General features: G+C 42.0%; 1 protein-coding gene across 1 annotated transcript in view; it reads right to left on the reverse strand.

Annotated features, from left to right (window-relative positions):
* NEDD9 (neural precursor cell expressed, developmentally down-regulated 9) overlaps window positions 1-14,939 on the reverse strand; it is a 201,556-nt gene that overhangs the window by 157,450 nt on the left and 29,167 nt on the right. Inside the window, exon 2 of the mRNA XM_019522602.1 lies at window positions 6,274-6,472. Coding sequence (XP_019378147.1) covers window positions 6,274-6,300 — 27 coding nt within the window. The 5' untranslated portion in view covers window positions 6,301-6,472. The remainder of the gene's footprint in view (window positions 1-6,273; window positions 6,473-14,939) is intronic.

Consider the following 14,939-nt stretch of genomic DNA (forward strand, 5'->3'; position numbering starts at 1 on the left):
AGGAATCCAGGCTGGGAGCGTTGCTGCTCCGAAGAGGCCACTTGTTAAATCTGAGGCAAATGCTTTCACTCTACACTAAGAAAACCAGTATCTAGAAATGTTACCATGGTTTGAAAAAAAGTGGAGCTATTTTCTCTTTCCCTCTTGCTCTCTTCTCCACCCTCCCCCAAATTCTTTCTTCAGTTTTTAGTACTTTTATTAATGTTGCTCTCTCCTTCCTACTACTCTGTTTTGGTTGGACCAGGGAGCTGCAACATTTTCTGGCAGTGAGCCAGAATGACTCAGCTCAGGTCCTAAACCAGCCGGATCCGGGACACTAAACCCGATGGCCACTGATGCCACTTCTCCAGACTGCCCAGCCATGGCACAAGCAAAGCCCTGTACTGCCAAACACTGCCATAGACCCTGAGCTGTGGGCCTCTGATTGCCAACCACCATGTTAGACAGTACTTGGAGGTGCCTGACTCAAAACTCATTCAGGTCAATGGAAAGAAACTCACTGATTTCAGTAGGTGAGATTAGGCATTTTGGCAGCCCTAAACATTATGCAGGATTAGTCAACTAAATAGCTTACTTTAAAGGTGAACCATAAATCAAGTGTTTTTCATCCCTTTTTTCCTTCAAATATAAGAGGTATTAAGGTGCCTATTCCAATGGCTCAGCAGTGCATGCTCAAACATATCTTACATTTGAAGGAAAAACAGTGCCTCTGAACCCCCTTTGCTGGCTGCCATGGAGCTGAGCTTCTTTTGTTGTTGTCCTGGTTCCAGACTAGTAGTGGTTGAAAAATGGTGATAACTTATGCAAATATATTCAAAAGGTTTGGATTTGCCTGTAAGATATTGCTGATATTCAAAAGGTTTGGATTTGCCTGTAAGATATTGCTGATCTTTTGAATCCGAGAAATTTCCAAAAAATGTTACTTCAAACCCACAGTTGAGGATGCTACAATGACAGTTGTTACAAGAGGGTTGGAGGCAGCAAATACGTTGAGTGGCAAAGACCAGACAGACTAAGAAGAAAATATCTGCAGACAAGGATAGCAGCAATGCCAACCTCAAGTTCTCAAAAGTAGGATTCATACCCCAAGATGCCACGAGATCCACAAGGGCTTATTTTTCTTTAAATCAAACCTGAGTTTTACAGAGGTAAACACCAAATAATCATGAAAACTTGTGACAGAAATCAGGAGAGTTAGCAACACTAGAGAAGAAGGGAGGGTGCCAAAGGGCACAGAAAGTTTTACTCAGCACTTCACCAGCAGGCTATCAGTTCAGTAGTTCATTCAAATACAATTTAGTTGGTGGCCACAAGTCCCATAAACCTGTTTCAGCCAGTTTTAGCTTGTCGGTTGTTTTGGCACTTAAGGCTGGTGACTAGTTTAGAGGGTAATCGTGTTATAGTCACATAATCCTATTTTAATTAGAAATAGGCATAATGCCAACCCTCCCCATAATATAGCAAAACATATGTTTTAGGGTAAAAATTCTGCCTTCCCAGATTCCATTCAATCCACTGATTTTAACAGGAACAAATGAAATCTGAGAGAAGGCAGAACCTGGCCCACAACACCCAGAATTTCACCCATTGTCATGTTCAAAGTATCACAGTTCTTGGTACAGGAAATCCCTGGTAGGCTGCACTAACCAGAACCCTTAACAGTAAGAGGCACAGTCTGTGCTTGGGTTATGGCTGGGATAGCACATGGTGTTATTACTCAGATACCCCCAATTCCCCTGTCTTTCTTTACAAATACAAACATCACAAGCACTGGTTTGATTTTTATGGATCTTAATCTGCAGAAGTGAAAGGGTTGTGCAAGAATACACTGTATTGTCTCCTCAAGCATGACAAGTCATTAGGTTTTGTGGGAATAGCCAAGGTAGAAAGTAAATCTGATCCAAAAGAATATAGAGAGAATATTTTTTTTAGGTGTTTGTCAATTTAATCTAATGCTGTAAAAAAAACAAAAACAAACCTCTCTGAACCAGTGAGCCTCCAGGACGCTACCCTTGCCGTACCTTCTGCCTAGCTGTAAAAAAATCATTATGGACAAAACCATAGTGTTAAATCAGTAACCATTTTAGGAATAGAAGAGAGAAGGGGACTACTGTACACTGACAGATGCTTTCAGAGACTTTATGCCTGAAGTAGATATAATGGAAACATAGGGTTGAGTGACCCCCACTACACTTACTAGTGTGCAGCTTGCATTCTCCCCAGTCTATACGAGCCAGTACAGCAAAATGGAGCCTGCTGTTCCTTGTTTCCTCCCTCTCTGGGGAGTCTCACGTTGCCCTCCAATACTAAACTCCCTCTTTGGTCGCATGCCTGAGCGCCAAGGACAGAGAGTGTATGTGACCACTAGTCACGGGGCTCAGGAGTAAAATATGCATTCTGTTTACTTCCTTCTCCCATGCACACAAGCCTGTTTAACCTCAAAGTAAGCAGCTCTTTCATTTGATTTCATTAGCCCAAGATGGAGTAGCAAGTGCCACTAGAATGAATTGCAAAGGACTGGAAGCGAACGAAAACTGCAGAAAGCAGACATCACCCTTCCCTTGCTGCAGCTGCAAAGAGAAAGCTCCTGGTTTATGGAAGGAAGAAACTGAGAGCAGCTCAAGCCCTGTTAAGCCTAGGGGTCATTAGCTGCATTTCAGCTCCTGTTTGCTTTGTGTGTATTTGACAAAGCTGCTTTTTGAGAGCAAAATTTCTGCAGTGCAACAGGGCTTCATAAAACCTCCCTAATCAAACACAGGAGCTTTATGCAATCACAGCCAAAGTAGCACTTGATTTAAATGAGAAAGTTAAATCTCAGTCTAGACAGGCCTCTGTGTAGCCCCTGCGAATCTTACACCCTGTAGGACACATCATCTCTGAATATGTTTCTCATTTTCCAGACAAGCCCAGGGGATCTGCATCCCCCAATAAAATTCCTGTCTGCACTAAATTGCCCTTTTGTGACAATTTATTCCTCAATAAAACTACATCACGAGAAGAATATGTTTAATTGTATAACTGACATGACTTATGCCAGGTGCCGTTTTCTGTGATTATTTATGAAGGGGTTATAGGTCTTTGAGAAACAGTTCCCATTGCAAATGGAAGTTCCTAAAAGATCTTGATAACTGTGGGTAAACACACAATTATCATAGCACCAAAAGTGAACCTTTACCATAACCTTCACAAACATGAAGGTAGTACCATACTGGAATACTGGATCTGATCCATGCTTCCTCTGAAACTCAAGTGAGCCCAGAGTGGAATTTGGTGTTCAGGTCTATGTCTAATGAGACAAACCAGGACACAGATTCCAAACTTGGGGATATTTGGTTTCATAGCTGATTCAGAACCACTGCTCATTACTATTCTTATTCCAGACCACCATAATGGCACCTGGGGAAATCTTACTTTATTTTTCATACGAAATCAAGGGTTTTGGTTATTTATGTTGGCTTCCTACCTCAGAAACCTGTAAAATTGTAGAGTATCTTTCCTCTAAAGTGGTAAGTGCACTGACTACCACAACATATACATTTCTCCTTGGACTAATTTAATAGAGCTGGTCAAACATTATCAAGAATTAGAGGCCTTTTGTACTAAAATGTTATTAATCTTTTTTCCAATCATCTGAATTTTGAATATGGTACATTTGGATGGAAGGTGCCAGATTCAGTTCGACCAGTACAAACCAGGAATAACTCCCCATAGTTAATAGGCCAGCTATTTGGGATCAGCTGAGCTATGCTCAGTCCAGATCTGAGGGGAACACGTAGTCCCTCATTCTTCCCCACTTCCATAATTTCTAGTGGCTTCCAGGTACTGCTTTAGACCACAGCACATGTTAATGTCACCTGTTACATCAAGAAACATCATTGTGTGCTCAGTCATGCTCTTTCCCATCCCCGATACTGACTCGCCTGTAGATTCCCTGGTGCTGGGGATTCCTAGCTACCTGCTTTTGTGCGGTCAAGTGTGGTATCTAATCTAATAAATCCACACCACTGAGAACAGCATTGGGCTAATACTTTTGAAGGGCACATCAAATATGAAGTATGTGGCCAGAGAAGCACATTTTCCCTTCTAAGCAGTTATCTAAACATGATGCAGTCAAATTCAATCTCACAGAATTGTTATCGGAAAGGTGACCCTGCTGAATTATTTTGGCAAGCCATTCTGATGGTAAATAAGATGGCTTGGGAAACTGTTAGGTAACAATAACATACAATTACAGCATTTAGGTCTGATCCTTACTGACAGTGAATTTCCACTGAAGTCAGTGGGTGTTTGACTTGTGTCAAGCATGCAGGGCAGTGACCTCATCAAGTTATTCCATTTCCAAACACTTGTACAGCAACAGATTTGTAGAACAGCAGATGTAAGATAAGGAGGCCTCAGAACCGGAAAGGGGTGGTGTTATCTAACTGGGGAGGCAGTAATGATTTGCTTAATTTACATTATAGATGGCCTCCTTTATCTTTCTGCCAGGCCTTCCATCTTTTTAGGTATTTCCATGACCTCCAGACGTATTCTCATGTGTTCTTTGAGTATAAAGAGTGGGAAACAAGATAAACCTCTTGTGCAACCCCAGTTTGATATCATTGCTGATTTAATGTTTATTATATATTATTGTCTTCAGAGTGATGTAAAGGGCTATGGGGCTGTACAGACACAATCTCTCCTCAAGAACCCTAGGGCCAGGTAGTAAATTAGTGATAACTAAGCAGAATAATATATGCATTTCAGCGAATATGTGTCCGTTCCTTTATAGGCCATGCTAACGGGTGATGGGAGGGGCAGGAGTACAATCCAGTCCCAAAAGCCCTGTCCTCCAAGAACACCACCAATCTGAAGATCTCTGTGCATTTTACAGGCTTGACAGAATTTGCTCCCTTGCCCTGTTGTACCCCAGAACAAGCAAAGAAGATTCATTATAGTCCTTGCTTGCTGCCTTGATCCCCTCTGGCTCCTCTTTCTATCTTTGATCTTCACACAATTTTCCCATTTCCTGGATTAGCTTTTACAACCCCTATGTCCCTCAGTGGGTTAAATCCTTTTGTTTTTCTCTCTCCTACCTGTCCCTTGCCTCTCTCAGCACTGTCTCCTCCTTTTTTCCTCCCCCTTTCCCATCCTTTATATTCTAATCACCGCTTTCTGTTTAGAGTCTCTCCTTCCTGTAGTCTTCATAGGATCTGATGAAGTAAACTGCTTACAAAAGCTTATGCATCTCTGATGTAGTTAGTCTAAATTGTACAAATCTACCCTGCCTTCTTCCTGACTTCAGACTAACATGGCTAGCTCCATCTGTTTTCACAGCCAGTCTAGTCTTGCAACCCCAGTCTTATGCATACACAAGCAATCAAGGAACCTTCTCTGTTCTTCCTCCCTGCCCCTTGTATCTTGTTCCCACTTCACACAGCTGCTTGCTTTGGTTATCTCTCTTCAGCCATAGATGAACTAAAACAGTTTTTAATGGGAAAACATAAATGATTTTGTCTGAGCTAGGCACATTGCAGAGGGAACCACAGAATAAATCTCTAGCCTCACTCCTACTCATATGATACAGCTCCTGATCAAATGACCCCTCATTATCCCAGTGCTGAACAACCATGCTGCCCCTACTCCCAACTCCAGCAAGCATCAGCAGTTTTACTTGCAAAGGAATTGAGATACACAAATAAGTTGGAGGAAGTGAATGGTGACTGGTCGAATTACCTCTCATCTCACAATACTACTGCTCAGGGTGCATCAAATAGGCACTTTGTGGTAATCAGGCTTTTACAGTATTCTGGTTCTCTAATTATAAAAATCAATAAGGTTCCTTTACTGATACTTGGAATGTTCCCTGAAAAGTTGCAAGTGGTTATTTGCACCCTTCAAGAGTTATGATGGTTCAGATGACTAACAGACAAAAGAGTTGAAAAATGCCATTTATCATGCTTGAATTGGTTTTGCTAAAGAGGATTTTTACCAATCTGTTGAGAAATTTTCTATACGGGCAAGATTAATATTTTGCATGCACAAAGAATTCTTCTTGGCCAATGTATTCACCAAGGATGTATCTGCAATGATGCTTTTTCTATTATCCACCACACTGGTTCTCAAGAGCCTTATAAGCTTATAGTCAACACTAATAAGTAAGAATTCTAAACTATGTGGGTGTTTTGTTCCCATTGTTCCAGAACAGAGTACTTCCTTGCTGAGCTTAAAGAAAAGCAACGTAATTATATTTGAATTAAAATGACTTTAAATTTTAATGGACGTGAAACTTACCATTATGCAATGTTTTTGACGTTCCATATGATATGTTAATCCAAGAACAAAGGCTTTTTATCTTGAAGATAATGATCTCTACAGGAAGTGCAACATTTTGTACACTTGCTAATTTTTGCCCCTTTTTATTGTAGGTCTTTTCATTTCCAGAAGTTCCTGGATGCAAATATTTCTTCATAGACATGAGCACATTCTCCCTCTGAAACAAAAGAGCAGTAAAATACAGTTATGCAGCTGATCAAAGAGGGAAAATCTTTTCTCATTACATTATCTGCCTGCCAATTCAGACATTCCCAGCTGTACAGGGATTCCCTGCAAGACCCTGACTGATGCATGAGAATAATCTCAGAGAATGTCCCTGCTTCTTTTTAAGGTGTTTAATAGCTTTGCCAGTGTTGTATGGTTTCTTTTCAACCACTAACACAACCTTCTTTATGCATTTCAACATCTGAGGTTGTTGGGTAGGAAGCTAATTTACCTGCACTCAGTTTTATTCTGATATTTAAGCTTGTCCAGTGGAGTTTTCCTTAAGAAATATTCCAAAAACAGCCTGCAGGCCAAACGTTTTGGCTTTGTGTTAGGGCTTGAAAGCTCAAATTCAAATGGACTAGATTGAAGAACTACAATACAAAATGAAAGTGTGTAGTCTCTTTTCATTGCATAACCAGAGAGAAGTGCACAAGAAATTATAATCTAAAAAACGATGGAGAGTGTGATCCAGTTAAATGCTTTAAAAAACTCAATGTCTCAGCTGTGTTTTGAAGAAAAAGGAAAAACATAAACCATTGCCAGTCTCCCCCAAAGAAGTACAGCGTTGTGCTGGAATTGCTAACTGCTCCATTATATCCTAAACGACTATACTTTGTCCCCTTTCATAATCCTGAAGAAAGCAAACAAGGTGCTACTGTAATGCTCCCACACTCTTTCCCAGATCTCCCACAAGGCATTTTTTCTCTAGCATAATGAACAGACAGTCTGTGCTTTTGCTGCATACAAACAGACTATTGGTTGCTTGATGCTGAATTCATCTTTTATTTACTTAATTCTTTTAGGGGGGTTTCCAGTTTACTTTCAAAGTTGCTACTGCAGATTCCATTTGCCCACCTCTAAAATGCCCTTCTTTGTGGTGAATGAACATCTGCAGGCAGCATTGAGCCTTTAGTTGCAAGAACAGCCTTGGCTGTAGTCTACATGGACAGTGGCTGCAATCTAATAACAATGGGAGAGAAAACAAAGGTGAAATGACTTGTTTAAGACCAGTGGCAGAGGAGAACCTACACCACTGTGCCTCTTTAGGAAAGTTCTCCAGAAAGCTGTGCATTATTGTACTATGAAATTATCTTCTGAGATACCACATGTATGGGTGTGCTGGCCAGACAAACACTGTCAGCAAGGTATGGCTGACCGGAGAGGAAACTGGTTAGAAGACGAATTCCATTTGCTACTGGAAACGGAAAAGAGGAACAGCAGTGGAAAGGGCTGGAGAATGAAATAAAAATGAGATGTCAGGCTTGCTAAGGTGAGCCTTGACTGAGGAGATGTTCAGTTAATTTACAGTTTTTCTATTCTAAAAGTGCATGGAATCTGGCATTGCTGAACCACATAGCACAAAAGGAGCTGTTACTCTGCGAAGACAGGGTTATGTAGAAATTATAGCAGGTTGGGCTGGTAGCACTCTAGTGCTAAGGTCATCCCACCTTTCCCAGTGTAGGACCCTGTTTAAGGCAGCTTGTAACTTTGCCAACTTTGTAACCATTTGGGCTGGAATTTCTTATCCCCCACCTGTCCCTCAGGCTCCTACTGCTTTTGGGGGAAGTTTTTTCAGGAGAATTTCTGTGCAAATCTTTGACGCCGAAATGAGGAAGAAATGAGTTGTTTTGCCTATGTGAAACTTTTCTTATAGCTGCTGTGTTAGAAGGCAGTTTGTCATCTATTAATTGCCATCAAAAGACTGATCCCTGCTTCTGGACTAATGTGCCTGCCTCTGTTGCTCACAGATTAGATTTTCAAACAAGCACTTTTCTCCCATTCGGCCCCTCATGTTTTGCAGGAGCTCACCCTAAACATCATCAAAGCTACATCATTCTCCTGAGTTGGATACAGAGGAGAAGCAAAGATAGAAGCTGCAGGGTTTGGAGGATTGGCGTAGCTGGAGGGAGACAGGAGGCTAGGCATGTCAGATATACAGACAGGCTGGGAACAAGGTGGGTGTAGAGATACATGAGGTTTTCATAGATTCCTAGATCATTAGGGGCTGCAAGGGACCTTGCAGCTCATCGGGTCCAGCACCGCTGCTCTAGGCAGGAAGACAGTGTATTGAAGTGACTGTCCAATCTCCTCTTGAAACCTCCAGGGTAGATGACTGCACCATCTCTGGAGGGAGTTTATTCCACAGTCTGGACACCCTGGCTGTGAAGGAGCTTTCCCTGGTATTAAGCCTGAAGCGGCCTTCCAGGAGTTTATATCCATTGGTTCTGATCTTCCCCAGGGGTGCCCTAGTGAACAGTTGTTCACTGAGCTCCTGATGCACTCCTCTGATATAGTGGTAAGCTGCTATCATGTCCCCTCTCAACCTTCTCTTCTTTAGGCTAAAGAGGCCCAGGTCCCTCAGCCTTTCCTTGTATGGCTTGCCTTGAAGTCCCTGATCATATGGGTGGATTTTTCTGGACCCTCTCAAGGTTTTCCACGTCCTTATTGAAGTGCGGCACCCAGAACTGGACACACTACTCTAACGGCGGTCTCACCAGTGCTGAGTACAGTGGGAGTATCACTTCTTTAGTTTTACATGAGATGCATCAGTTGATGCATGCCAGTGTGTTGTTTGCCCTGCTGGCCACCGCATTGCACTGATGGCTTATAGTCATGCGATGGTCAGTCATTACCTCTAGGTCCCTTTCAGCTGTGGTACAAGTCATGCTGTCACCTCTGAGCCTGTATGTATGTTGAGGGTTATTTGCCCCCAGATGGAGCACCTTACGCTTGGAAGTGTGAAACTTCATCTGGTTTCAGTCTGCCCAACCCTCGAGTCTGTCCAGGTCTGCCTGTATCTGCAACTGATCTTCTGGCGTTGCCGAAAGAACATTCTCTTCCAGAGCCTGGAATTGAACCCAAGACTGTACATTTCTTGTTTCTCAGCAAAGAGCTACAAAACCCCATAGGCAAACGGTGTGTCATCTCCTTCCAGTGTCTGGTCTGTGTAGAGGTTAATAGCCTAATACTGCTACTAGTTATTTCATTAGCTCAGATGGTGGAGGCCTGTTCTGTGGATGAATAAGTCTGAACCTGGCTGATGACCCATGTTGCTTCTCTTTTTCATTTTGATTCATACAAAAAAAAATCTATTTAAAATAACCCCATCACATTAAAAGAAAATGATTACTTCCCTTTGCAATGTGCTTTTAACATGATTGTTTTTAAACTAGGAAATGTCAGAATTAAGGTTGCCCTGGCAACCTTTAGCTGAACCCTTTTGCACATGTGTTGTGATACAGTGTGTAATTCCATAATCACATGCTGTTTTCATTCAGCTCCTTCAGTGACTCGGTAGTTACTGAATATTTTTATCCTCTTCATTCAGTGTGGTATTTAACACATACCATCCAATCCCCTGCACTGAATATAAAAGTATAAGATTTTATGGGGCAGTAAGGCAGAGAGGGATGAAGGATAAAATTATCATTCGGTGTTTATTAATTTTCGGTGCCATATTTTAAAGACCTGTGGCCTGATCTTCATAGAGTTCTCAACAGTAGAACTATGTGAATAACTGGTTTTTATTTATTTGCTAATTTATTCTGGAAAATTAGAAAACCATATTGTTTCAGATTAACCTGATGTAAAAAAAAAAAGATCAGTTCTCTTGGCAAAACCAAATGAAAAAATATTTTGAGCATTTTATGTACCCCAAATCATTGCAAATGTTTAATTTCATATTACAATATTTTTCTTCTTGTAATATTTTAATCCCAATTCCTTGAATAGTAATCAGTGTCTCTGATCATGCAACCAGCATTTCTTTCTATGGAAATCCAGCACGGAGCATGGAAATTGATGCCCACCAGCAGCCTTCCACATCACATGTATCAGCGTTCTTGTGCTGAAAAAAGGGCAGTAGGGCACATAAAGCATGTCTGATAAGTTTTAGTTCAAAGCGCCCCACCACCATTTTTTCAGCATGGGGACGCTGATACCCATGATTTCATAGATTTCATAGACATTAGGGCTGGAAGGGACCTCGGAAGATCATCAAGTCCAGCCCCCCACCCGAAGGGCAGGAAGTCAGCTGGGGTCATAGGATCCCAGCAAGATAAGCATCCAATTTGAGCACTTTTAATTAGCACACCTCGCTAATTGAAGTGCCCAGTACCACCTCCCGGAGCACATGTAAAAATGCCCTGTAAGCCCAGCTCCTGAGCAGAGTAGGGCAGTGGGACCCTCCCAGTACTAGGGGCAGGAGCTTCTTGCATAGAGCAGTAGGAGCTGTATGGGAGACTAATAACTGTGAGTAGGCCCAGTGGGGCCAAAGCTGGGAGAAGCCAGGAGAACTAAGTAGGAGACTGGAGGGGACTGAAGGAAAGGCACCCCAGCTGGACCTGGTTGCATTTGTGGTTTTGGGTATGTTGGCAAGGGGGGGAACTCTTGGCTGCAGGAACTTTGCCATGGCTAGAAGATGAGTTGGAAGGCCTCTGAGGGTGCTCAAACTTTGAGTATTGATTTGTGGAGGTACCATCCCTGTTGGAATGATTGGTGAGCCTGAGAGAGAAAGAGTGAGAGACTTGACCTAGACTGATGAGCTTGAGAAGCTGATTGTTCTGATAAAAGCTGATGGTGCTGATAAGCTGGTAGTGGATATAGTAGGGTCCACTAATACTGTTGCACTGCAGGAGCCTGAGCTGGGGTAGTCCTATTAACAGTATTAACAGTGAGAGCACAGCACCAAAGGCTACCACCAGAATGAACTGGAAGCTTACTCCTACTTCAGTTAGTAATATCAAATTGTGGCAGGGGGGAACCTTTAGTCACCAGGCAGTCAGAAGGACAAGCAGGCCAGCGCTGACTACCAGGGGGCAACAGACAAGGCCAGAACCACTGGGGCCTGCTACACTTTCCCTAACTTGGGAGTATTTGATTTTGTTTCTTTTAACTTTCTTTTAATATGTCTTTCTTTTTTTCTGTTTTTTTCATTGAGGGTTTTGTTCAGTAGCCTAAGCTGCTTCTTCATGTGTATCTCTCATAATGCAAACTGTACTCTACCTAGAGGGAGAGAACTGCATTAGGAAAGAACTATGATGTGTCAGTTTTCCAGAGAGGTGAAAGAGAATGACCTGATATGAAACCCTTCCTCCATATGGTGTGCCTGAAGGCAGAAGCTGTAATCAGCTCAGCGTCATGAAATGTAGTTTCACGAGGTGAATTTGCAGCTATTCAGGGAAGAGAAAGTACCTGGTATCTAATTCTGTGCTGATTTCCTACAATGAGTAGTTTGATTCACGCACAAAAGGCAGCAAGCAGTATGTGCACAATTAGTGCAAGACATTCAGTTCCGATGTTGGAGGTTCTGTAGCACACTACGCACCTTTCACGAAGCAGGTATGAACAGATAATTAGCACAGCAAGCATAGTAGCTATTTTCTAAATAGGTCTGCTTCACAGTTTTCAGTGGAATCAGCTCCATGAGACAATTGTGGGCCTCACCACTAAGAAACATAAGTCTAGTGTCCAGGAAAGGCACATTCAGCTGAAACGTGGGAAAGCACAGCAGTCCATTTGACCTGTCACATAACAGGAATGTGTGTAATCACCAAAGCTGTGTGAGCCACAAAGTTAAGGCCTATGTTCTCCCACAGCTAAAGATTTGAGGTTTAGTTCAGGTCTGTCTCTACTCTAAAATTGCCAAAGAAATAGTGAGCCAATAAATGAACATTGTCTCTATCAACTTACATGCTGAGTCTCAAGTGAGGCTCCTCTCCCTTTTTTTTTCTCTAAGTCAATTTTGAATTGAAAAGTTAAGTATGCTCCTTTCGACTAGAAGGCTGGCCATTCTCTCCTTAAATAAATTGGATCTTGGTGGTCTGCTTGTTATTTGGCTCCTATGTGTAGCTGCAGTTACAGACATATAAATTCATCCTTACCCATCCACAAAGCATTGGGTTTGCCACCCACTGAGTCCCTAAATGCCTAGCAGAGTAGGAGGAGGTAGGTCATAAGAAACAGGAGGTAATAAAGACCCTAATGAAGAGCAGACAAAGCAGATGATGGTTAATATAAAAACAAAATAATCTGGGGAGTTAAAAGCTTGAGGCAAATTAAGTCCAGGTTGTCCAAATGGATGTGCCCCAATCAGCAGGAATCCTCATGTCCTAATTTAGGAACAGAAGAATTAGTCATGGTGACAAACTAGAGCATGAGAGGTGAAATACCCCCTGTAGCTGCTGCCTCCTGATGCTGCCTTGAAAAGCCACTCCTTTCACACATTGAGTTGCAGTTCCAAACATCAACCAGTCACCTTCTGAAATCGGTGTCTTGCAAGTTCAATATAGCAAGATGCCAGTTTGGTTCTGGGTAGTAAATGAGCAGTAAACATTATTTTGGAACCACAGTGCAGTCCTGGGAGCTCATACGGTCTTGTCAAGAAAATTATTTGAATAGTGTATACGGTTGGTTGGTTGAAGGTAGAGGATTGGGCATATGTTGCAGCTTGTAGCTAGCTCACTTGTTTAAGGATGTGATGAGCATTAACACCCAGTTCTGATGGAAATGCAACCAGAAATCACAGCCAATATAACAGTTTGCTTACTATTGTCATATACTGCATCAAAACCAATAGAAAAGTCTGCCCTTGCATTTTGAGTAGGAAGCATTGCTTGGCTTTGTTTTCACTCCTTGAAAAAAAAAGTGTCTGTTTTTACTTGGAAAAATGAACATAAATGAGTTTTCCTTAGGTGGAAACACAGTGAAGGCAAGCACTTTACTAGAGCATGTCATCTTAAAGTAGAGGCGGCAGCATAGCGTACTGTTCTGACCTTACCAATTTTACCTTATGGTAAAATTTAAGTGGCTGGTGTTCAGCATGTATGAAACTCGTACGCATTAGTTACCCTGAAGTAAAAACTACAGTTTTTCCCTTTTTTTAAAGAGAGAAGTCCTAAGAGTGGTATACTCAATCGCATGGACTTCCTTAATCTTCAAAGGCCTCCCCTTGGTGTGGTGTCACATATTCAGAAGTGAGATGGATAGGCATACGACTTAAACTCTGTCTGCACTAACTTAGATCCATCTATATGCTGTCGTACTCCCTTAAAGATCTGTGGCCTAGGGTCACTAAAGTGTTTCATATTACAGCTCTACTCATTCCTTCTCTAGTACCCTTCTCTCTATTTTCTTCCATTCCTAGCACCCTAGGAGGGAGTAGATGATTTGAAGCCATCTACACTTTGGGTATTTTTCTGCTGCCTGCTTAAATTCTCTTTGTACAACTGAAGAGATATTTGTTTGATTTTATGAGCTTATCACCATGAGCTTATCATAAACCAGGACTAAGCCAAAACTCTATTTAAATCCATAACCCAAATGAGCAAAGCTGGAGTATGGGCTCTGATTAACTCAGGTATAAGAGAGGAATCACTTTGTTACTAGTGGTATTTTTGTGATTACTCCCTTGAAACTATTTGTACCAATATTTATGTATGTATTGTATTGTATTGTATTTATTTATTTATGGAAGCGAGATTCCAACTTATCTAATCCATAATGGTGAAGGTTATTGGGAAGCAGCAGTGGAGGAAAAGTGATATTTAAGGTTGCAGGGTACTGACATGAGCGCCATGGTGCTGTCTAAGAGGTTTTGTGTAGGGTAGGAACATAAGGGTAGGCCCACAAGGCTACCACTGTGTTTTGCTGCCCAATGCCATCCACAGTCCTACTGGTGCATAGGGAGACTTAGGGAAAGAGATCTACAAAAGAGAACTAAGAGAAGCAAACACAAAAAACAGTAGTTCTGAGTGGGGAGCTGCTTAATTTTCTTAGTAGGCAATGTGGACTGGAGTGATAGAAGTTACAATTTAGAGACATTCCCTTACTTAGCAGACTACAGAAGTTGGGAATTGGGACATGGTCACTCAGGGAAGTTAATTAGAGAGAGACAAAAAGTCTGCAGAAGTTTCCTACTGCTCCACAATTAAAGGTTAATGTTTAGTTCTTCTCATTCAGCTCTTCCTGTGTTTATTGAACCCAATAATCACAGCATGGAGGATAGCAATGAGGTTTAAAGCCCACCCCCTGCAGAAGCTTCAGTAGGTAACTGCTGGTGGGTGGGAGATGACTGGGGTCATATGACCCCAGCGCTCTTTCCTGCCGGGAGCAGGGGGGCGGACTCGATGATCTATTGAGGTTCCTTCTGAACCTAACAACTATGCAACTATGACTTCCTCTATTTGATATCCAGAACCTTATCCTGGGGTGGAGTGTTTCACTCAGCCTTTTGTCACCAATCAAAGGAGGAGTTGGCGCTTGCTTCTCCCAGTTACTGAATAATAGTTGGAGCCCTTTCTTGGGATGTGGGAGACCTTTGTTAAATTCCCTCATTTTTATGAGGGGATTCAAACCCTCTGCGGGGGAGGTTCTAAATTTTTCCTGTTGAAGCTGTTCTACTATGCATGAATAATTAA

The sequence above is a fragment of the Gavialis gangeticus genome, unplaced genomic scaffold, assembly GCF_001723915.1.
Source record: "Gavialis gangeticus isolate Ggan-Ray unplaced genomic scaffold, GavGan_comp1, whole genome shotgun sequence".
Classification (NCBI taxonomy): Eukaryota; Metazoa; Chordata; order Crocodylia; family Gavialidae; genus Gavialis; species Gavialis gangeticus.